General features: G+C 32.5%; 1 protein-coding gene across 1 annotated transcript in view; it reads right to left on the minus strand.

Annotated features, from left to right (window-relative positions):
• LOC145330362 (uncharacterized) overlaps window positions 1–26467 on the minus strand; it is a 50872-nt gene that overhangs the window by 11512 nt on the left and 12893 nt on the right. Inside the window, exons 3-11 of the mRNA XM_080174998.1 lie at window positions 25834–25943; window positions 17870–17949; window positions 17145–17193; window positions 13797–13871; window positions 12307–12380; window positions 8938–9017; window positions 8127–8197; window positions 5699–5771; window positions 1357–1436 (exon numbers count right to left, since the gene is read on the minus strand). Of these exons, the coding sequence (XP_080031124.1) occupies window positions 1357–1436; window positions 5699–5771; window positions 8127–8197; window positions 8938–9017; window positions 12307–12380; window positions 13797–13871; window positions 17145–17193; window positions 17870–17949; window positions 25834–25943 (692 nt within the window). The remainder of the gene's footprint in view (window positions 1–1356; window positions 1437–5698; window positions 5772–8126; window positions 8198–8937; window positions 9018–12306; window positions 12381–13796; window positions 13872–17144; window positions 17194–17869; window positions 17950–25833; window positions 25944–26467) is intronic.

Consider the following 26467-nt stretch of genomic DNA (forward strand, 5'->3'; position numbering starts at 1 on the left):
ATTATCAAGAAATAACATTATAACATTTCTCGTATTCATTCGAATCCGGTGGATAGGAACCGGTTCTCATCCATACGAAAAAACTATGTCTAGCATCGTATTATATCCAGTTTTCTACGAATATAGAAATGTACAATCATAAGATTAAAACCAGTTTTTTTAGCCGGTGCCTTTGGCACCTTGGGGCTAAAAAATTGTACATTCTATATCCGCGGAAAGCCGTTTATAATACGATGCGAGAAATAACTAATAATAGTGTAATTTGACTTGTTTGTCTGGATATCTATCAATTGTTAGTCTTGGTATCTGTCAATCAGGGTTGGGCCGGATAAAAGGTTTGGCCGGTTGTCCGGCCATTTTCAATATCCGGCCGGATAACGGACATTGAAACTATTTAATAACGGATATCCGGTAATTTGCCGGATATTGAACGTTAGCCAGATATCCGGCCGGATACCTGATATCCATCACTAGAAATCAGCCGGATAGCTGGTATGGCTAAACCCTATTGTCAACAGAGACAATACCGGATATTGAAGCTATCCGACTGATTTATAATGCCGGATATACGGATATCCGTCTGAATATCCGGAAATTTGCCGGATATCGAACGTTGGCCAGATATTAGACCGGATACCGACTATCCGGCATTAAAATAAGCCGCATATCCGGTATCTGGCCAAAAAAGTATCCAGCCCAACCCTACTGTCAATAGAGATAATTTAGAGATATAATCTCTAAATCAGCCTATAGGATAACATTTGAATAACAACCCGACCTTGGTATTGGTTAAAATTGTGTACAGATTTTGGTAAGAAATATCTTTTTTTGTCATTTTGTTCGCATAATGAGTCACATTTAAATAAAGTTTTCTTGGGTAAATTATACCAAGTAAAAATTTATTTCCTATTATAGTGTAAAGCACATTATAAAACCTGTAATAAGTTATAAAATGTTATAATAAGCTATATTGAATAGTTGAATTCATTAGGATAAAGTTATTTTTCCATAAATTATATCCTCATAAAATGTTGTCACTTGGATTGCTTAAATGCAAAAATTAACAAAGGTTTTTGTCAGCTAAGGAATCACTTTTTAAGTTGGACATTTTGGGGTGAGATGGACCATCTATATATATTATGTCTAAATATAAGGGGTGGGCTATATAATATAACGGATATTGAAAATATCCCGATATCGGATATCCGGCTGATTTCTAAGGCCGGATATAAGGTCATCCAGTAATTTGCCGGATATCGAACGTTGGCCAAATATCCTGCCGGATACCAATTATCAGGCATTATAAATCAGCCGGATAACCTGTATCCGGCCAAATAAGTATCCGGCCCAAATTACCTGTCATTGACAGAGTCGTCATGTTTGAGGACAAATCCAAGAATTTTACTACAATCAGATGCGTACTCGTATGGATGCACCTAGAAAAGAAAGTTTTATATATGTACTGAATGGACGGACGGATTAATAGATGGACGAATGAACAGATAATTAAATGATCTATCCATCTATCTATATATCTGTCTGTTTATCCATATATCTATTATCTATCAATCTGTCTAACTAATTAGCTATCCATTTATAAATCCAATAGCGGCTTCGCCCCTAGCCTCTAGGGGCTGTGCCCCAAGAGGTAATTTAAAAAAAAAAGTACTACTGGTGCTGCCAGTAGTTTTATGTGAACTAATGGGTGTCCCATCCCCCCCCAAAATAGCTTAAAACCACCACAGGACCAATAGGTATATACCCTGAAGAGTAGAATCCGATCGGTTCAGTGGTTACATCTTAAGGGACGGACAGACAGACGGATACCCATCAAGCTACTTTGTATTACAGATATATCTATCCATTTTTCTATCTATCTGTCTATCTTCTATCCATGTATAAATCTATATATCTATCCATCTTTTTATCTATCTGTCTATCTTCTATCCATATATAAATCTATTTATCTATACATCTTTCTACCTATCTTTCTATCTTAAGTCCAGATATAAATACATTACATATACTGTTCAAAGTTAAAGCTCACAGTATACATTAAGAGATATAAGTTTTCCGGAATTGTAATGTAGGGAGTAGATTTGAAATCTGCATCAAATTTTAAGGATTTTTTTTATAAAATTCGTTTTTTGTATAATTCTTTATCTAAAAGCGGAAATACAAATTAAGTTAATTAATTTTGGCATCTGTGATTGGTGGATTTAAAAAATCTGCGCTCTGATTGGATGTCGTACATTATTCAACCAATTAGAGCGCAGGTAGTTTAAAATCCACCTATCCTATTGGTCAAAATTAATTAACTTAAAATGTATTTTCGCTTTTAGATAAAGAATTTTACAAAAAACGAATTTTATAAAAAATCCTTAAAATTTGATGCAGATTTCAAATCTACTCCCTACATTAAAATTCCGGAAAACTTATATCTCTTAGTATACATATACTGTTCAAAGTTATAGCTCACAGTATACATATACTGTTCAAAGTTATAGCTCACAGTATACATATACTGTTCATAGTTATAGCACACAGTATACATATACTGTTCAAAGTTATAGCTCACAGTATACATATACTGTTCATAGTTATAGCACACAGTATACATATACTGTTCAAAGTTATAGCTCACAGTATACATATACTGTTCAAAGTTATAGCTCACAGTATACATATACTGTTCAAAGTGCACTTCTTTCCAACTTTAAGAAAATTAATACCAGGAATATAGGAGAAAATACATTGCCAGGATTGATTAGCCACTGGGGTAGCCAGTCTAACCAACAATTCTACAAAAAAAAACACGAAACCTTATTGAGTATCTGGTGGTATATTTTGTTTTTATCATGTAAGTGAAGAGGAGTGGGAAAGAAGGGTAGGAAAAGGGGAAGAGGTTTGTTGGGAAATTTTCCTTTAGAGTTGTTTGTCAGAATATCATTCCCTTGTCCCTGGATTAGCCAAGACTAGTTTCTTAGACTCCTGGAGTATGCCAAGACACCGTTGTATAGCCACTAACTAACACAACTCAAACTCTCGCCGAGTATGGCAGGTGTCCCAGATTAAGTCACCATAATGAATTACGCTCTCCTTAGAGGAGCCTGGGATTAAGGGATGTATTGGTATTATACACTTGATTATTAGGCATCCGAACTACCCAATAATATCTCTTTTACTGCAACTAGAGGGAGGTTGCGTGAATTATTGGAGAATTTGAGACAACATGTTGTGATAGCAACATGGTTTGATTTGTACTTTAGTTCTCTACCGTAACTAAGTGCTTTACATAGCTACGGTGCCCCATTACATTACATTACCCTAATTAAAGAATGTTTTTTCAATTGCTTAAAAATGTCAATTTAAAACTACAGAAAAATACTTTTCAACAAATGCATTATCCCTAGATTTTCTGAATCGGATTATAGCTCAAGTGGTGAACCATTCTCTTTACTTATTTATAATACAAAGTAGCTTGAATTTGTCTGTCCGTCCGTCCGTCTGTCTGTCTGTCCGTCCCTTAAGATCTCGGTAACCACTGAACCGATTTGATTATACTCTTCAGGGAATATACCTACTGGTCCTGTGGTGGTTTTAGGCTATTTTCTTGGGGGGTAGGACACCCTCAACAACCCCAAAAACAAAAAATCCCCCCCCAATTTTTTTAAGCAGATAATTTTAAATTAGTGGTTGCATCACCAGAGGCACTTAATTTTTTTTTTAATTACGTCTTGGGGCAGAGCCCCTAGAGGCTACGGGCGAAACCGCTAGTTTATTTAATAAGAAAAACAAAATACAATATTGATGCTACCTTTGCTCAAACTATAAAATACACTAGTCCCCAATGTTTTATAATAACGTTTTCTTATTCAATTGCTGAACAATTTTGGGGACTTAAGTAAATTTTTATTGGTTGGTTAATTAAATTGCACGTTCGAACGATTCAACCATTAAATTTAATCTATAGAATGGGTAATTTTGTGAATCATCATTATGTATGTAAATTTTTTGGCCATTGTCTTATGCCTTTAGATCTCTGCTTTTTTGGTGACAAATACCCAATAACGAATAAACTTAACTTATCCACAATTTAAAATATAATTTCTGTAATTATAACCACAAAAAAACAAAAAAATTCTAAATTGTAACTTCCTTAAAATTTTAGGAGTGGTAATTATATTTCTCGTATTTATTCAAATCTGGTGGATAGGAACCGGTTCTCATCCATACAAAAAAACTATGTCTAGCATTGTATTATATCCAGCTTTCTACGAATAGAAAATGTACATTCTATATCTGCGGAAAGCGGTTTATAATACGATGAAAGAAATAACTATTCCCGTATTGCCTCGAAACTAATTAATGTTCAGTGGATTAAAATTGGTTCTCAGCCATACTGAAAAATCATGTCTAGCATTGTATTATGTCCAGTTTCCTATGAATATAAAAATTATTTAGCCCATGCCTTCAGGTAAAAAAAACTGGTTTTAATGTTATAATTGTACATTTTATTACTGCGAAAAGCTGTTTATGATACGATGCAAAAAATAACTATTAATATTTACTTTTTTTTGTGCGCACTAGTTATAACAAAAAAAAAAAAAAAAAAATTATATTTTTTTCACCTGTTGTACAAAATTGTCCAAATTTTAACATTTCAGTAAATTGAAAGTATCACCACAAAAACGTGGTATGAGTATGCTACAAATTAACAAAATAAAACTTTTACATTGCAGAAAACTTTTTAATATATTCATTGTAATAGAAGGGAAAAAAATAAATTTTTCTAAATAAGTATAATTTAAAAAATTTTGGATAATAGAAAGAAAACGAAGTAGCGATTTGCGTCGTATTTTCACAGTAGCGTTGATAGGTTATTTTAGTTTAAATTAGGAAATTGTAAATGATTGCCCCTCAGGGTTAGGAAATAAGTCCCCGCAGGGTTAGAGCCCCCCGCAGGGCCTAGAAATAGGAGAAAATCTACTGTGGAAATACGAGAAACCCAATACTTTGTTTTCCTTCCATGATCCGAAATTTCAGAAATATCTCGTATGTACACATATTTGAATATTTGAAATCTCAGAAACCACTGGACCAATTGGTAAACAATTTAATAAAATCTCCTCTGCCTATAATCAAATAAAGAAAAAATCGCTTCCAAACAAGTGTATTATGATATACTAGCGTTTAATTTTTTGGAGGGGTGATGTAATTTTTTTTTAGGGGCGATTTCTCTTGGGAGGGTATTAGAACCCTCCCCTAAAATAGTTATAAACCTTCCCGGGACCTATAAGAAGCTACCCTGTTAAGGAGAACTAGATCGGTTCAAATGTTAACGAGATCTTTTGGAAAAAACAAACAAACAGAAAGACAGACAGAGCTACTTTGTATTACAGATATTTGGAAAATTTAGATATTATTTTGTAGGACCACTGAGTGGAGAGAATGAAGAGAAAACTAACAACTATCAAAGATATAAAACCCCAGGGAATTATTAACTTTATATATCTATCTATCTATCTATCTATCTATCTATCTACCTATCTATCTATCTATCTATCTATCTATCTATCTACCTATCTATCTATCTATCTATCTATCTACCTATCTATCTATCTATCTATCTATCTATCTATCTATCTATCTATCTATCTATCTATCTATCTATCTATCTATCTATCTATCTCTGTACCTGGTGAGCATGCCAGACAATGTCTATATCATAGCAGGGGACAAGAAAGGTTTTTGGATTCTTTTTCTTCAACCTGAATTAATAACAGGCAAGTGTAACAACATACATGAAAGCGAAGCGGTAAGACAAACGAAAACTTGTAGAGTGTCAGAATAAGCAGAATAAGAATATAAATTTATAAAATTGTAAGCAAATTTGTTGTAAAAGTGCTTAAATACAGGATACTATTTAAGGACAAACATACATATTAGGACTTGATTGTAAAAATGCTTTGCTTATCACATTGTAATTTGTTGTATTAGGAATCAGTATTCCAATAATCAGATAAATAGGATAATCATATCATATAAAAATATGTTGACCCTAATTATATGAAATTTTTCTCCAATTTGGCCCAATATATTTAACAACTAGCTGCTTCGCCCCTAGCCTCTAGGGACTTCGCCCTATGAAGTCAACCCTCCAAAATAGAAATATTTAAAAAAGTTATTCTTTGTTTAATTACTCTGTGGTAAAATTAAACCTAGGTTGTGCGCTGTATGCACAAAAATTTCAATTCGTAAAAATTAAACCCAGGTTGTTCGCATACAATAAATTAAAATCTGTAAAAAAAAATATTTTTTTTGGGGAGGATTCATGGGGGCTTCGGCCCATGGTGCAGTGTGGTCCCCCCCTTTGTTTACAAAAATAAAAAAAAATATGAATTTTGGAAGTGGGGAATTTTTTTTATTTTTAGGGGAGTTGGAGTGTCCCACCTCCAAGATAATAGCTTAAAACCACCAGAGGACCAGTATATATATTCCCAGAAGGGTAGAGCCCAATTTGGTCAGCAGTTACAGAGATTTAAAAAAAAATTTAAATAAATTTTTGTTGGGGGGTGTTTTTTTTTAGTTTTTTGGTAGGTTGGGGGTGTCCCAACCCCCAAGAAAATAGCCTAAAACCACTAAAGGACCGGTAGGTATATTCCCTGAAGAGTAGAATCCGATCGCTTCAGTGGTTACCGAGATCTTAAGGGACGGACAGACATCAAGCTACTTGTATTTATAGTCTTAAAATAATTTTAACACCTACATGTACACAAAATAAATTGTTATAATCAAAAAAGTTTTAGAATATAAACCAATAAAAAATTTGTCTTTTAACATGTAAAGAAATTTGCTTTAATTTTCCCCATTTTCATGATAGCGAAATCACACTACATTTTATTTTAATCGTTAATAGTGGCGTTTTGTGGCACTTGATGGGAGGTGGGGGAGATTAATTTGACCCTCTAATTTTTATAATAGCGATGATTAAGGTTCCCTCCCAAAATAGATCAAAATTTTCCCACGAACTGTAGTAAGGTTTACTATAAAGGAGAACCATATCGGTTCAGCGGTTAGCGAGATTTTAATAGGCTATTTGACTGCACTGCACGTTAGAGGTAAATGGCTAGGTACTCTACATATGGTTGTTTAAATCCTTGTTTTTATAAATTCCCTCTTAATATTGCATGCCATTCAGTGAAATGTAAAACATAATTAGATAATTTATAATTTTCCAGGCCACAGCTTAATGTTGATTGCTTGGTTTATTAACTAATTTAGGCTGAAGTGGGTGGCAAGGCAATAGGCTTTTTATCACACTAGTCCCCAAAGTTTTTGATAATGTTTTCTCATAACAACTTTGGGGACTTATGAATTGGTTGATTAATCTAATTGAGTATTCAAACATTTCAACCAATAATTGTAATCTAGAGAAGAGGTAATTTTGTGTATAATCATTGGGGAATGGGATGAACATCATTTTATCGGTCATTGTCTTATCCTTTTAGATCCCTGGTGGCTAAATCTGAAATCAACAATCTCGGATTTCGAATGATAGTTCTAGCGTCATGGCATTCCTCCAGTAATTTTTATCTTTGTATTAACTGAAATAGCAGCTGTAAACATCATTTTTATGATATCTGACGTACAAAAAGATAGTCAGACAGAAAGACGTGCTGACAGACAGACAGACAGACAAACAGACAGGCAAACAGACAGACAGACAGACAAACAAACAGACAGACAGACAGACAAACATATATAGAAACAGACAGACAAACAGACAGACAGACAAATAGACAGATAAACAGACAGACAATCAGACAGAAAATAGACTGACAGACAGACAGGCAGACCAACAGACAAACAGACAGACAAACAGATAGACAAACAAATAGACAAACAGACAGACAAACAGACAGGCAGACAAATAGACAGACAGACAATCAGGCAGAAAAATAGACAGACAAACAGACAGACAGACAGACAGACAGGCAGACAGGCAGACAAACAGACAGACAAACAGACAGACAAACAGACAGACAGACAGACAGACAGACAGGCAGACAAACAGACAGAAAAACAGACACACATCAAACTACTTTGAATAATAAAATATTTACCTTAGAAACATCTTATATCTTCTTAAACTATGGACATGGAAATCTTTATCTGAGTAGTGGGGCAAGGAAACCTGAAAATAAATATTTCATTTTTTAGATGCAAAACTACTCTACTTTATTATTTTTTTTTTATTATTTTAAGGGCGACTGATACCCAAGGTTCATGTAGTCCAAAACTGTTCATAAGTTTTAAAATTACAAATGCATATAACAACAGCTTCCAAAAGTTGAATTTTTATAAAAATTTTGTGGTTTTTACATTTTAGTAAATAAACAGATTATTTGTACACCGTGTTAGGTTGGTTATAATGTGAGTTCAGTCGCTATTTATAGTTATCAAAAAAATACCCTGCCTACTTGGTCCAAACTTTTTTTATTAAACCATAGACCTTCTAGGGGTGTGGGAAAAGGGGGTGACTATCAACCCACAACCTTTGTAACCCTTCCTCAAAATAAAAAGCTTGGGTGTCCCTGCATGAAGTGCAATATCCTTTTCTCGTATCCTATAGATTGATAGTCTTTAAGTTATGGGCTGCGCGCATGGACGAACGCACGGACAGACTATCTAAATATAGAGAGCAGCTGCACTTAAAGAATTATTATTTTTACCCAGGGACAAAGGAAGTTGATTCTAACAAACAATTCCAAGTGAAAATTTTCTTACAACCCTTTTTCTTTATTTCTATCCCTCCCCCTCTTACCCACTTCCCTTCACTTACATCAAAATACAAATTTTACGCCAACAAACTCTTAGTTTTCGGCAATTTTAAATTTCAAATTAAATGGTTTAATCATAGCCCCTGATTTTTACCTGATAGAAGAAAAGTTTTTGCCTGGAGGCGGCCTCCAGAATGTTGTACCCAATCTTACTCTCAACATCTGTAGGCTTGTCTGTAAAAAAAAACAAGGATAAAAACATCCATAAAAGCGAAGCTCTGAAACGGTAGGACAAACGAATATTAACACTTGTAGAGTGTCAGAACTGTATATAAATGTCGAAGCAAAATTATAAGTAAATTTGTTGAAAAACTGCAAAGATACAGGATAATGTTTAAGGACATACTTACATGTTTAGTACTTGATTATAGAGATGCTTCGCTTTTAGCATTGTACTTTGTTGTCCTAGGAATCAGTATTCAAAAAATCAGATTAAACGGATTATTTATCACATAAAAATTTGTTGTTAAAAAAAGCTGAAAATCAACATGTTTAAAATGAACGTACGGACATTCAGGTTCGTAGCTATGCTTTTAAAATCGTACCTTACTACTAAACGAATCTAACCTTACCTAATTCTAATCCAACAAAGTTTACTAAATTTTTATCCTTAAATCTACACGGTATTATTTTTATTAAATGAATATGTTAGGGTAACATGTTTGGCACTTTCGACATAAGTATATAGCCATACAAGATGCGTAGATTTCATATCTGTCAACCAGAAAATCCAATGAAATTTATTTTTTGAGAAAATTTAATTCAAAATTTTGAACAATTTTGCTTTTATAAAGTTTTCATAAAATCACTCCTGAAGGAGGTTAATCAATGGCCATTTTTATCAGTTGCTTTGCTAAGGTCACGTAAATTCAGCCGTAAATAAATCATATATGTGGTTTTATGAAAGACTTAATGAAAGCAAAGTTGTAAAGAATTTAAAAATATAAATATTTGTTTTTCTTATCATGCATGAGTGAAAGCTCTTAGTTGGTGAAATTCGAACTTGAAATTTTCAAACTTAAATTTTTCAAAAATTAGGTTTAGTTGATTTTAAAATTAGCAAAGGGCGTTATTAGACGTACTTACTGATACAATTGCAAAGTCAGTTATGCCTAACACTAAAATAAACTTTTTTCATCTGGTCCCCCCCCCCCCTTCTAGAGTGTCTGTCTAGTTATCATTACTATTGAGCAAGCATTTCAACTGCCCATTGTCGTATCCCGGTATAAGTCCACAAACAAAACCCAAATTGCGAACAATTAAAGTTTTTGCTACATCATGAACAAGGAGGTGGCTTTACAATTCAGCAGTTTAATTAAAGTAGCAATAGTCATGAACTTGGTTCCTATTTAATTTTTCCTTTGAAAAGAACTAAATTATAACACAGTTCGTTACTGGAAAAAATGTAGTTGGAATTTCCTTTCTTACTGACATCTAGCTAAACAAGATGCTTATAGTTTTAATTCTGGCAACTAGAAAGGGGACAATGGATCGAATATTCAATTATTAGGGGTCTCAAAGCTTGGGGACCTCCCCAAAGTGTTCGCGAAGGATTTAGCAAGATTTTGGGGACCCGAGCATTTGCTGCTGAAAATCAATAAAAAAAAAGTATCACAATTTTTAGCAGACAAATTAAATATATGGAATAAAATTATTTCGGCTGATTTTCACAATTATTTTTTTTCTCAAAGATCTGTCATTTCATGGATAGAAACTCTACTGTGATATTTGTGTAATAAATAATTAAAGCCCTATATTGAAAAATTATTGTTTCTTGAATTTTGTAAGTAGTTTGTAATATAACTAGCGGATACGCCCCCTAGAAGCCTCTAGGGGCACTTAAGGTATGAACAAGTTGTAAAGGCGATTAATTACAGAATTACAACATTGTGATCTACTGGCAACACCAAGAACACTTTACTATGTTCTTTATTTTTTTTTTTTTTTGATAAATCTGGTTTTCATTGCCTTTCAGCAAAAGCTCTTAAATTGAATTAATTGTCAATTGTCTCCCCCTTACTCCCTGACTAGAAATACAGAAGAACCTCCATTTTTGAGAAAAGTTCCATTTTAATCTAAAGCGACGGCAATCTTGAAATTTTGAAATTGTGTAAATGTGCGCCAATGATTTCTTTTTTTGTATGCTTTTCTTAAAATGAAAAAAAAACTTTCTGTTCTATATAAAGATCAAGATCGTTGAAATTTGTTGATTAAAAAACCTTGCCATTTAAGAGATCTTTTTAGACGAACAAACTTTTCTTTCATAATGTCATTTGATTAATAATGTTCATACACAGATTTCGCTTCTTTTTTTTATAGCTATTTTTGTTGTTTTTAATGATAAACCACCTAGCAAATGGAAAAAGGGAAGAAACCTTTTATAAAAACTATACATCATTTCATGATAAATGGACTTAAAAGAAAATTATTTCATATTTTACTCAAAATAATTTATTAAAAAGTATTGTGAACATTTTTTCACCAAAGATATACTAATAAATAAGGTAAAAAAACTTTTAACAGGATTTTTAGCCCGCGCCTCCGGCATCTCGAGGCTAAAAATCTGGTTTTAATCTTATAATTGTACATTTAATATCCATGGAAAGCTGTTTATAATACGATGCGGGAAATAACTATACTTTCACGAAAGAACGGACATTCCCAATTTAGAGTACCAACAAAAAAATATCATAATATGTAAATAAAAATCATAAATTAGTTTCATTTGATAATTTATTACTTCAAAACCAGAAATGAGCTCTATATTATCAGGGCGGGAGGGGATATTACACTAGTCCATAAAGTTTTATAATAGCGTTTTCTTATTCGTAGGCTTTAAAACTTTGGGGACTTATTATTAAATTTTGATTGTTTTATTAAGCTTAGTTTTTAAACCACTAATTGTAATAATCTACAGAAGGGGTAATTTTGTGAAACATCATGTGGATATACATCAATTCATCGGCCATTGTCTTATCCCTTTAGATCCCTGATATATTATACGTCCAATACACATCATACGTACAATAGGGGGTAGATAAAGGGGTGATTGCTCCCCCCACCCCAAAAATTTTCATTACCCTATTGAGATTTTTATGCACTTCAAAAAAGCTTGGACGTCCTTGTTATACATACATGCTATTCAAGTATAAGAAAAGTAACTGTAAATTGTAATGAGCTGCGCCTCTTTTTGGCCAAGGCACCCCCCCCTGTGACACCAAGTGCATCCACTCGTTGTCAGTAAAGTGATAGGTTTGAATCTTGGTCCGAATCCACATCATATTTAAAGACGATAAAAATTGTTTCTATACTACTGCTATGTCAGGTGCGCGGCCCAAATATTTATAGTAGGAGGATTACGTTGGCTAAAAACAGGCGCAAGATCTGCGCAACTATAATAAGATCTCGTAGTTTATCCAGTCGCGCTGTTTACGGCTATCCAAACCTTAAGCAATATCCCTACCTTGTGAGAAAACATTGTCTACTTGAAAGGGAACGTCTGGGTACATTTCCTCCCATACAAGCCTGCTCTTCTCCCTAAAAGTTTAATAACAAGGATAACAACAACCATTAATAGTGAATCACATGGAATTCATAGAATTAACAAACGGGTAAATTGAGTTTTAAAGCAGATGTTCAGTTGTGAAGAAAATTAGGAGAGATAATGTGCAAAAACTCAAATATAATCACGAAACCTTAAAAGATAAGCATGACCGACCGATAGACGGACAAAATAATATATAGACTAGATGTGCTTATGTCATTACTAGCGACTACGCCCCTAGAAGCCTCTAGGGGCACTTAAGTTATGAGGGAGAAAAGTCTAACTCATCCTATTTTAAATTTAAGTTTCAAAAGAGTAAAGAAATATTTTTTTTGGGGGGGAGGGGGGTGAAGACACCCTCCCCAAAAATAGTTTGAAACCTTCCCAGGACCTGTAAAAAGCTTCACTGTAGGGGAGAACATTATCGGTTCAGCGGTTAGCGAGATCTTTCGGGACAGACAAAAAAAGCTTACTACTTTATATAATAGGATATTCAATATTTCGGATCAATAACATCCAAGAAAATCACATTTTCCCCATAGCGCTACATACTAATTGCCAGACTGACTGACCGACAGACAATATAGTGAATCAAAGATTAGGTAAAGGGGTATTTAGGGGAAGATATAATTACAGTGTAAAAATTACAATACTTTTTAAGTTGCTAATCTAGGGGCTTCTGGATGGTTTTATTTTATGTTCAGGGGACATTGTACAGTAAGAGATATAAGTTTTCCGGAATTGTAATGTAGGGAGTAGATTTGAAATCTGCATCAAATTTTAAGGATTTTTTATAAAATTCGTTTTTTGTATAATTCTTTATCTAAAAGCGGAAATACAAATTAAGTTAATTAATTTTGGCATCTGTGATTGGTGGATTTAAAAAATCTGCGCTCTGATTGGATGTCGTACATCATTCAACCAATTAGAGCGCATGTAGTTTAAAATCCACCTATCCTATTGGTCAAAATTAATTAACTTAAAATGTATTTTCGCTTTTAGATAAAGAATTTTACAAAAAACGAATTTTATAAAAAATCCTTAAAATTTGATGCAGATTTCAAATCTACTCCCTACATTAAAATTCCGGAAAACTTATATCTCTTATTGTACAGGGGTATCAGGAACATGCAAATATACACAAATTGATATTTATCGCATCGTATTATAGAAATCTTTTCGCTGATATTAAAAAAAATAAAGATTAAAGCCAATTTTGTTTGCCCCGAAGGGCCAAAGGTCCGGGATAACAAAACTGGTAATAATTTTATAGTTTTTAGTTTAATATTCGATGAAAATTGTTTATTATTCGATGCTGATGCTGTACATGATTTCCGTAAGGCTGAGAACCAGTTCTAATCCTGGGGATATTAATCGGTATCGCAGTAATACTGGAAAATGATTTTTACCTCAATATTTCTAATTCGGCTTTTGGTCTGAGTTTGTGCGCAATTATTCTTCCACATACAGCCTCGCAGTCAATCCTAGGTATTTAAGAGTCAGAAGAATCTTCATTTAATATTTCAGAAGACTATATTAAATAGCAGCTGTGTGAATCTTAAGTTTCACAAAAAAATTATCAGGTCTGATTTCATGGCGTTAAAGATAGACAGACGGACAGACATAGTAAATGTTGATTAAAGAGAGAATCTTGTATTAAATTTCAGACGCATATCAGCAGTATAAAACATATTAAATCCTATATTTCACTCACCAAATAACTATTTTGACAGACGGACGGACGTACATACATAAAAAAAGACACCATTTTTTGAGTAACTTTATAAAAATATGAACAAGCAGTTTGACATGAGCAGTGCATTTGATTAGGCTTTTCTTCAATATAACCAGGCAAAATTACCCCTTCTGTTGATAACTTTTAGTGGTTGAAATGTTAAGACACTCAACTTAATGAACCAACAAATTAATAAAATTCCCCAGTGCTGTTAAGCCAACAAATAAAAATACATTACCATAAAACTTTGGGTACTAGTGTAATAAACATAAACAGCCTAATTTCCTCTCCCTCCATCAGATATTGGACTGGATATTATACTGGTACTCAAAGTTTTATAAACGTGTTCTCTCATTCGTATATTTTAGTCACTTTTAATCAATCTTGATTGGTTGGTTAAAACTAGATGTGTCCAATAGGATATATAAGTTGGAAGGAATTTTAATGTCAGGGGGAAATTTGAAAACTGCATCAAATTTTAAGGATTTTTTATAAAATTCGTTTTTTGTATAATTCTTTATCTAAAAGCGGAAATACAGTTTAAGTTGATTAATTTTGACATCTGTGATTGGTGGATTGAAAACTAACTGCGCTCTGATTGGAGAAGCTTAAGTGGCGTACATCATTCACCCAAATAGAGCGCAGGTAGTTGCTAATCCACCTATCCTATTGGTCAAAATTAATTAACTTAAATTGTATTTCCGCTTTTAGATAAAGAATTATACAAAAAACGAATTTTATAAAAAAAATCCTTAAAATTTGATGCAGATTTCAAATCTCTCCCTAACATTAAAATTCCTTCCAACTTATATATCCTAATGTCCAATTAATATAATTTTCAGGAGGGGTATTTGTTTACAGGAAATCAACTCCTTATAAACAATTTGATCATAAAAAAGATTTTTAATAAACAATGAGTTTTAATCATTAATGTGATTTATAAAATTAAATTATTATCTAAAATGCATAGCAAAGATTTTTTTATAAATTCTAGATAACTTTAATGAGCTGCATGTAGAATGTAATTCAAAGTTTTAACAAAATGTCAATTGAATATTTTAGAAATTGTTTCTTTAAGTCATTTAACTTTTCTAATTAAAATTAATTAAAAGAATTGATTAAAACTCGACAAAGGGAAATTCAATCTTTTGATATTAATTTCTTATTTAAGTTACTTTTTCTAAATTTATTATTTTAGATCATTAATAATAGTTCTTATTATTCATATTTAATTTTAGCCTAAGACATATAGACAGATATAATATATAATAAACAGTTTCAATTTAATGTGTGTAGAAAAACCAAAACCCAAAAAAAGTTTAATTTTGAACAAATAAAAAAAGCACAAAGCAATAATACAAATGTGCTCGTCTGTCTGTACTTCCCTCCATTTAAAGTAGAACGATGTATGTCCGTCTGAAGCTTAAGATCTCCGTAACCGCTGAACCGATTGGGTTTATTCATCAGGGAATATAATACTACTGGTCCTCTGGTGGTTTTAGGCTTTTTTGTCTGGGGATGGAACACCCCAAAAATACCCCCCCCCCCAATAAAAAAAAAATCCCAAAAAATAGGTACCTAATTTTTAGCACCTAGAGGCTAGGGGCGATGCCGCTAGTATGACACAAATCAATATTAAGTTAGGCTTCCATACATCCCTCTTAAAAATTTATATTTTTTCCTCTACCCCCAACCTAAAATGGCAAATTTACCCCAAACTTTTTCGGTGTGGGGGGGGGGGGGGAAGGGGGGTGTTATTATTCTCTATGTGGTAAAATTATTTCCATTCTAACATTTTTTACCTCCCCACCCCCCAAAAAAATACTTTTGAAAAGTATCTATTTTGCAAATACTTTTGCTGCATTGATTCAACACTAAAAAGAACAAACAAAAAGTTTACAAAAATGTATGTATTTTAAGTTACTAAAAGAACTTAAAAACATTATACAAACAATAGAAACAAGGATGACAATCAGCAAAATAGAGCAGATTTGATTCTGCTTTTATATAAATTGTTTATTTTCCTATTATTATACAATTAAAGTAATCTTATTTTCCCACAATTTAGACATACAAAGTTGGCTATATAGTAGCTTTGTTACTATAATCGATATATAATTTCTTGGATGCTGAACCAGATTTTCATGTACTCTAATAAAGTTATATTTCAAGCTGGCTAAAATAACGATACCTCCCCATCCACCCCCTTTCCCCCCCATTTCCCTATCCTTCTGGATGAACGAACTAAACAAAAGCAACGTGAATTGACGACAAATTTTCTCCTGTCAATATATCCACTTATTCTATATCCGTTGTTACAAAATGATCTGCTTGAACACCTCCGTCTGTTTCTAATAATCTTAAACCAAAACTATTTCTGTATTTTTAGCTTATATTACAAACACATAGCTTAAGCCAGGTACTGGTTGTTTGGGTCGTTGTGTGTCCTTGTCAGAGACAAAAAGAAGACGAAGAAAGTCCCTCAATGACGTCATAAAAATGAGGGATGTGGAGAGGAGGAGTATCATAGAAAACCCTTAAAAAAGATATGGATAATCCCTCGTTTTTATGACGTAATATGTTGATTTTTTGATGGATTTTCTTCGTTTTCGACAAAAAAACATAAAAAAAACTGTCGAATGGTAAACTTGACTTAATAGACAAATCCCCTTTGATTGTATGACCTTTGCCTAAAGGTATTAATAAAACCTGTTTATGTGTAAAGGCATTCCTCAATTTTACTATAATCTTCTGATATAACAGCCGAAGGTACCATCTATAACGTCACAAAAAAAGGTTAATCTGAGCTAAGATTCGAACCCATTACCTTCTAAATAACTAAAGAACAAGATACATATATTGGGTTTGGCCGAATATCCGGTTTTGCCTTTCGGATACCGGATATTGAAACTATATATCGAATATCGATCGTTGAACAGATATCCGGCCGGAACCGGATATCTGGTATCCGACCCAACCCTAGATACATAAGCCTTTGTTTTATGCTATTGTATGACATTACCTGTAAGAAACTGGAGCCAATAGATGTACATGCCACACCCAATGGATATCTGTACAAATTTTAACATTTTTGATATCTACAATAAGAGATATAAGTTTTCCGGAATTTTAATGTAGGGAGTAGATTTGAAATCTGCATCAAATTTTAAGGATTTTTTATAAAATTCGTTTTTTGTAAAATTCTTTATCTAAAAGCGAAAATACATTTTAAGTTAATTAATTTTGACCAATAGGATAGGTGGATTTTAAACTACCTGCGCTCTAATTGGTTGAATGATGTACGACATCCAATCAGAGCGCAGATTTTTTAAATCCACCAATCACAGATGCCAAAATTAATTAACTTAATTTGTATTTCCGCTTTTAGATAAAGAATTATACAAAAAACGAATTTTATAAAAAATCCTTAAAATTTGATGCAGATTTCAAATCTACTCCCTACATTAAAATTCCGGAAAACTTATATCTCTTAATCTACAATTTGATTTAATTGTCTATAATTTAAATTATTAATGGACCTCCGAAACTAATAATCTTGGTGAATTATTTGCCGCGTATAATTTTTAAAATCAAATGTATGTGCATATGCATCTTGTTAAAACACGAATCTTGACGATAGACTGACAGAAAAATACTATTAGATGCGTAGCTTTGCAAATGAAATATTAAACAAAACACTATTTTGAACTTGAAGATTCTTCTTAAAAAAGGTTAAAACTAAATTTCCTATGGGAGGAACAAATTCCAAATCTGTAGCTTGTGTTTTTGAATGGGCAGACACCAATGGCAGCCAGTATTTCTCATACCTAGATAGATAGTTAGATAGATAGTTGGTAGATAAGTGATTTATAGATATGTAAATTCGACATCAAAGGTAGCCAGTATTTATCATACCTAGATAGATAATGAGATAGATAGTTGCTACTTAGATGATTTATAGATACCAATGGTAGCCAGTATTTCTCATACCTAGATAGATAATTAGATAGATAGTTCAAAGATTGATTAGGGGTTTTAAGGCCTTATTTCTGCGGGAAATGGGTAGAAATATAAAGTAAACATAATACATAAAGTTAGAAAATATAAAGATATATAAGAACTAAATAGATAGGCAGTTAGGTATATTGATAATTAAATAAACATGTAGATTTCAAGGTGAATCAAATATAAAATTGATAAATAAGTCTTATTTTTCTATGATTTATAAAAGCTATATTTCTTATGAAAAGATAATGTTAATGCATAATTCCATACATGAATATGATTTCTTTAATTAATTACATTAGATTTACATACACAAGTAGGGACATAGCACTTTATAGTTATGCCTAAGCACTAGGATATATAAGTTGGAAGGAATTTTAATGTTAGGGGGAGATTTGAAATCTGCTTCAAATTTTAAGGATTTTTTTTTATAAAATTCGTTTTTTGTTTAATTCTTTATCTAAAAGCGGAAATACAATTTAAGTTAATTAATTTTGACATCTGTGATTGGTGGATTGAACTATCTGCACTCTGATTGGAGAAGCTTAAGTGTCTTGCATCATTCACCCAATTAGAGCGCATGTAGTTTCTAATCCACCTATCCTATTGGTCAAAATTAATTAACTTAAATTGTATTTCCGCTTTTAGATAAAGAATTATACAAAAAAACAAATTTTATAAAGAAATCCTTAAAATTTGATGCAGATTTCAAATCTCCCCCTAACATTAAAATTCCTTCTAACTAATATATCCTACTAAGCACTAAGCACAACATCCAAAAAATCAAAGCTCTAACGTGTAAAGTTTCAGAACATAATAAGCAGAATTACTTAAAAGTATAAAAAAATTTATATAAATTTCTTGCCAAAATTGTATAAATACATGATACCATTTAAGAATATACTTTCATTTTTAGAACTTGACTGTAGAAATGCATAGCATAAAATATTGTATCTTTTTGTACTAGGAATCATTCTTTCAAAAATAAAATTGTTGTCAAAAAAGTTGAAAATCAGCATGTTTTAAAATGGACGTAGCCTGTTACAGGAATCATCATGCAAAGTTTGAAAATGTATTTGAGTAAAGAAATATTTTTTCCTTTTAATCCTAGGTTTTAATAGAATATGGTACATGTGTATAAGATATATAAGATGGAAAGAATTTTAATGTTAGGGGGAGATTTGAAATCTGCATCAAATTTTAAGAATTTTTTTTTATAAAATTCGTTTTTTGTTTAATTCTTTATCTAAAAGCGGAAATACAATTTAGGTTAATTAATTTTGACATCTGTGATTGGTGGATTGAAAAATATCTGCACTCTGATTAAGAAGCTTAAGTGCATCATTCACCCAATTAGAGCGCATGTAGTTTCTAATCCACCTATCCTATTGGTCAAAATTATTTAACTTAAATTGTATTTCCGCTTTTAGATAAAGAATTATACAAAAAATGAATTTTATGAAAAATCCTTAAAATTTGATGCAGATTTTAAATCTCCCCCTAACATTAAAATTCCTTCTAACTAATATATCCTACTAAGCACTAAGCACAACATCCAAAAAATCAAAGCTCTAACGTGTAAAGTTTCAGAACATAATAAGCAGAATTACTTAAAAGTATGAAAAAATGTATATAAATTTCTTGTCAAAATTGTGTAAATACATGATACCGTTTAAGAATATACTTTCAATTTTAGAACTTGACTGTAGAGATGCAAAGCATAAAATATTGGTAAAAAATTTCCCTCTAATAATTAAATTGTTGCACTCCTTTTCTTTTTGCTAAAACTTATTTGATATAATTTTAGCAACTTAAATATCACAGTAATCAAATAACTATAAATTATTATCTCTATCATTATTGTTGATAGTTCCATAGGCTTCACTATTATAATAAATATATAAAGAGGAGGTATTTCTTATTTTTCTGTTATGTCTGGTCTGCCAGGAAGGGAGGGAATAGTAGTTTATCTATTGCACCAGTCCCCAAAGTTTTATACTAATGCTTTCTTATTCATTAGCTTAACAACTTTGAGGATTTTTATTCTATTTTGATGGTTGGTTCATTCATTTAAATGTCTAAAAGTTTCAACTACTAATTATAATCTACATAGGCATAATTTTGTATGTCATCATTGGGTAGGTATATCAATTTATCGACCATTGTCTTATCCCTTTAGATCCCTGTTGGTCTGCCTGGGATTCTCTGATGCCAAATATTCATTTCCTGTCTTCTATCCATATTCTTGACTTGACAGCAACTGGAACATGGACAAGGGATAGGCAACGCTCCTTAAACGGCGATCCTTTGTTTTTTTTTCACATTAGCTTTTCTACCATTTCTAGCCCCTGCCTGGGGCTCTAATCCTGCGGGGCCAATTGCCTAACCCTGTGTGGCAATCACCTAACCCAATATAACCTAACCTAACCTAAAATAACCTATCAAAAGCCATTTTAAGGGCCGTTGCCACGAAAGGGACTATTCCCAATAAATGTAATAAAGATAGATGCATAAACTAGACAACTACCTAGCTCCTGTCTTGGGGACCTTTATCGTCTGCTAGCAAACTGCTATCTGCTATTTTGTAGCGACTTGACTGGTTTGATAGATAGATTGATAGATGGATTGATAGATGGATTAATAGATGGATTGATAGATGGATCGATAGATGGATCAATAGATGGATCGGTAGATGGATTGATAAAAGGATCATTATATGGATAGATAGATGGATCAATTGGTAGATCAACTGATGGATTTTTTTCATGTTTTATCTTTTGTCCGTGAATGTTGAAGGACAATTATATTACAGGCTTAGTCTGATTCTTAGTGCTCTTATTATTTATACACGATTTTCACAGGGATCTAAAGGGATAAGACAATGACCAATAAATTGATATACATCCCCAATGATGAGACACAAAATCATCCCTTCTGTTGATTACAAGTGGTTGAAACGTTTGAACACTCAACTTAATGAATCAACTAATCAAAATTCACTAAACTCAGTCCCCAAGGCTAACGCATAAAAAAAAACGTTATTATAAAACTTTGGGGACTCGAATAATAATCAACACATTGTCCCCTTTCTCTCTCATCCATCCAACAAGAACAATAGTGTACCTAAGGAGCAGGGAATTAATAAATCATTATTTTTTATGAAAAAAAACATTAATCCTTATAATAAAGTAAAAGGATGTGTGTTTGTCTTTTGTCTGTACCGAAGGATCTCGATAACCGCTGAACTGATCGGGTTCTCCTTTACAGGGTAGCTTCTCATAGGTCCCGGAAAGGTTTATAACTATTTTGGGTGAGGGTACCACCACCCTCCCAAGAGAAATCGCCCCCAGAAAAAAATACAAACCCCCCCCCCCAAAAAAAAAATTATTTTTTTAACAAAAATAATAATAAGTTTTGAGATTCAACTCCCCCCTCTTCAAGTGTCCCTAGAGGCCTCTAGGAGCGTAGTCGCTAGTGTTAGATAAAGTAAAAGTTTGTTGCAAAACTGTCAGATAAAGTTAGTTACAAAATCGATTTAAATAAACTATAGGTATGTATTTTTATATCATTATATAAAAGTAACACAATGTAATGTATTTAGGGATGTCTGTAGGTTAAGATCTCGCTAACCACTGAACCGACATGGTTCTCCTTTATTATAGTGAGCCTTTTTGTAGGTCCAGAGTGTCAGAACTGAAAAATCAGAATATAAATGTATAAAAGTCGAAACAAAATTGTAAGGAAATTTGTTGAAAATTGCTTAAATCAAGGATAATATTTAAGAACATACTTACATTTTTAGGACCTGATTATGAAGATGCTTTGCTTATAACATTGTACTTTATTGTCTTAGAAATCAGTATTCAAAAAATCAGATAAATCGGTTTATTACATCCCATAAAAAAAAGTCACAAATCAACATGTTTAAAATGGACGTGCGGACATTCTGATAACGATTATGCAAAGTTTAAAATTGATAGGACAGTTCTACCATGCCTAAATTAACGAAAAAAGCTATCCGTTCCAGACGGACGTAAGAATGGACATACCGACCCTAATTATAGAAAAGCTTCGCTTTTAATTAAGAAGAATTGAATAGAAGGGAAAGAAAACAACAATTAATTGACAGGAGGATAGACATAATCATGCTTTTTAACAAAAATTCTCATAAAAATAAGGTTTTATAGTGAATACAGATTTACAGACGGATATTCTAAAAGCTGTCAGTTATCTAAAGGAATGAATAAAGCGGTGAATAGATATTAGATTTCCCGCATTAGTTTTGAGTATATTGGAAGTATAATTTGTACTTTTAGTTTAGTTTCTCAAAGGGTGTGCAAAAAAATGCGTAGATTTTTAAAATTCAAATTGCGCGGCTTGTGTTAATAGTAGAAAATGTTACGCATACTGTTCGAACCGCTAGGAAGTTTTTTTTGGAAACATAAAAACGATTCCTGTGCTACGCATAGGTAAGAAGGTATGCGTTAAAATGTCCCAACTGACGTAAAACTTGACTTACTAGTATATTACTAAAGGTGTGCAAAAAGAACTGAGTACATTTTTAAATTTCAAATTGCGCAGCTTGTGTTAATAGTAGAAAAATGTTACGCGTGTCGTTAGAACTGCTATGAACTGTAATTTTTAGAAATATAAGAATGGTTTCTGTGCTACAAATAATCTACGAGCTAGGTGGTAAAATGTTCCAAACTTTACTCGCAAGTCAAGTTTTAAGTCAGTTGGGACATTTTAACACGTAGCTCCCTCACTATACATAGCAGAGGAATCGTTCTTATAAGTCAAAAAAATATACTTTTTACCGGTTCTAACGGTATGCGTAACATTTTTCAACTATTAACCAAAGCCGCGCAATTTGAATTTTAAAAATCTACGCATTTTTTGCACACCTTTTAATTAGCCTGATTGTAGGCCAACAAAGGACGGCATAACACTGTTTAGAATTATGGCTTGCGTCTACGCGTCAAACGCGACTAGGCCTTAAATAAAAACCCTCCTGGATACTTTAGAAACTTAAAAAAAAATTTTTTTTTGCCGTATTAGGGTCAGGTTTAGACTACAAGCTGATTTTTGAAATTGTAAAAGATATATTTCCCAGAAGCTTGGGCCAGATACTTTTTTGGCCGGATACCGGATTTCTTTTCTGATTTCTAATGCCGGGTATCCGGTTCTGGCCGGATATCTGGCTAACGTTCGATATCCGGCAAATTACCGGTATTAAAAATTACCCGGATATCCGGTATCCGGATAGTTTCTATATCCGGTATCCTGCTGAACCAGATATCCTGCCTAACCCTACTTAAATGCAACTGTTGTGCGGCTGCCGAGCCCTGCTCAAGATAAATCTAGAAACCATTGTATTTGAATGTAATAATGTCTAATATGCATAACTTGGAACCAGTTTTCAAAGCTGCCCAAATAATTATGTTTTCCCCTTAATAAAGATTGGGTTTAAAATATTGCCACGGTCGTAGCGGTCATGCGTCTTGCGTCATATTGGCAGGGTGACGCAAATTCAGATCTCAGTTTTCGCCGTTTGATTTACTGTTTTTATTTAAGATAAAAGCGATGCTTGATAGATTATCTAATTCGCTATAATATAAAGATAAATTTTTTCTCAAATCGCCAAATCTGTGGTCTGAAATTTGCGTCACCCTTTCAATCGGAAAGTGGGGAAGAGAATAAGGGAGGGGGTAGAACCGGTTATCAAAATGTTTAGTTGTCTTGACTTTAATTTAAACTCAACCGCTATTCTAACAATCAATTCTACAAAAAAAATCACGAAACCTTTTAAAGTATGGTGGGGGTATATTTATTTATTTTTCATGGAACTAAAGAGGAGGAAAAAGGGAAGATGGTTGTAGGGAAATTTTTCTTTAGAATTGTTTGTCAGAATATCATTCCCTTTTCCCTGGTTTGAATGGAGAAATAAGCAAATGCATTGCAGCTTTGCTACTTAAAAACAGTTAAAAAACTTATGAAAGAAATTCAGCTAAAAAGTGTTTTTTAAAAAATATGTAAAAATATCTAAATTGAAGATGAAAGTTTGTGAAATATCCAATATACACATATCATATATTTGTTCAGATACAATACATATCAATATTTTATCTTATTTTATACTCAACTACCTACGAATAAACTTTAGATCTGTTCAAAATTTCGGGTATAGTCCCTTTCCTGGCAAAGCCTCGTCGTCGTATTTTCACTGTAGCTTTTCCCCTATTTCAATTGTCAATTCAGGATAATAACCTAACCTAACCTAAAATAACCTATACAAAGCTACTGTGAAAATACGAAGAACCGCCCCTTAAAAGCAGTTGCCACAAAAAAGGGAATATACCCAAAATTTCTTCAATCATAAAGAAACCTTTTTTGAATGTATTTTTTAATCTTGGTTTATTTTAGGTTACCAACGACCGTGGCTTAACACTTAGCGCATCCGTTAGTCATCGGTGAGGTGATGTGTTGAATCACGGCTCAACCAACACCGCGTCATAACTAAAGAGATAAAAAAATGGTTCCTAATGCTGCTATGCGCGACATTAATAGTTAAGAGTAGGGGGAATGCCTTGACCCAAAACAGGCAGAACTCATTACCATGCACAATTAGGACTTCTTTACAAATAGTGTGCAATAAAAGAGTTGGTTGTCTGATGGGTGTTACATAACCTACTACCCCGGGTGTTTGGATAGAAAATGAGATATTGACTCCCCTTAAAGTTAAAGTGTCATGGAAAACATACTCCCCCTTATGACGAACATACAATATTTGCTTTTCAGTTACCTACCTAAGATTGAAGAATATACAAGTTTTGGGATGTAAGGAAGGATATCCTACCCCCCCCCCCCCCCAAGGAAATTTGAAATTGAACAACAATATTAAATTCATTTGGAAATAGGTGCCGTAAAAAGAATTACTTAGAATAATGTTATTCTTGCTGGGAGCCAGTAAAAATTAGGAGCCAACTCGCGGAATTTGTGTAATTAGTTTACACTATATAAATGTAAAAATTGAATATAATGTACAGGTCTACTACAACTATATATTTAGAAAACCTTATATAAATATACAAATTTCAAACTAAAGGGAAAACAGAGCAAGAAAAATAATTTATAAAGGTTAGATATACAATACAAGTATAACATGGGATTTTTGAAATAAAATCAAATATGAGTACATAAATAGATAGATAGATAGATAGATAGATAGATAGATAGATAGATAGATAGATAGATAGATAGATAGATAGATAGATAGATAGATAGATAGATAGATAGATAGATAGATAGATAGATAGATAGATAGATAGATAGATAGATAGTAAGATAGTTAGATAGATAGATAGATAGATAGATAGATAGATAGATAGATAGATAGATAGATAGATAGATAGATAGATAGATAGATAGATAGATAGATAGTTAGATAGTTAGTAAGATAGATAGATAGATAGTTAGATAGTTAGATAGTTAGATAGTTAGATAGTTAGATAGTTAGATAGTTAGATGGTTAGATAGTTAGATAGTTAGATAGTTAGATGGTTAGATAGTTAGATAGTTAGATAGTTAGATAGATAGTTAGATAGATAGATAGATAGATAGATAGATAGGTAAATATACAGATAGATAGATGTATAGATAGATACATATATCAAAAGGTAGGTAAATAGATAGATAGATAGATGTACCTGTAAATAGCTCTAGATACCACTTCTGGATTGTAGAGAGTTTGCAGCTGATCAACATGCTTCAAAAATTCAAATTCCAACAGGGTGGCGTTTATCAGGTCCAAACTCAACTGAAAATTATAATCAAGTAAAAAGATTTTACTATATATTTATGCTAATTCTGATTATCTAGAGACACCCTGTATTTAATATATTTGTGCTACTAAGTATTTCTTATTAATCTTATTTCTATCTTATCTAGAGACACCCTGTATCTAATATATTTGTGGTACTAAGTATTTCTTATCAACCTTATTTCTATCTTATCTAGAGACACCCTGTATCTAATATATTTGTGCTACTAAGTATTTCTTATCAACCCTATTTCTATCTTATCTAGAGACACCCTGTATTTAATATATTTGTGCTACTAAGTATTTCTTATCAACCTTATTACTATCTTATCTAGAGACACCCTGTATTTAATATATTTGTGCTACTAAGTATTTCTTATCAACCTTATTACTATCTTATCTAGAGACACCCTGTATTTAATATATTTGTGCTACTAAGTATTTCTTATCAACCTTATTTCTATCTTATCTAGAGACACCCTGTATTTAATACATTTGTGCTACTAAGTATTTCTTATCAA

Source organism: Acartia tonsa, chromosome 10 (assembly GCF_053477335.1).
Source record: "Acartia tonsa isolate MP-2025a chromosome 10, ASM5347733v1, whole genome shotgun sequence".
Classification (NCBI taxonomy): Eukaryota; Metazoa; Arthropoda; class Copepoda; order Calanoida; family Acartiidae; genus Acartia; species Acartia tonsa.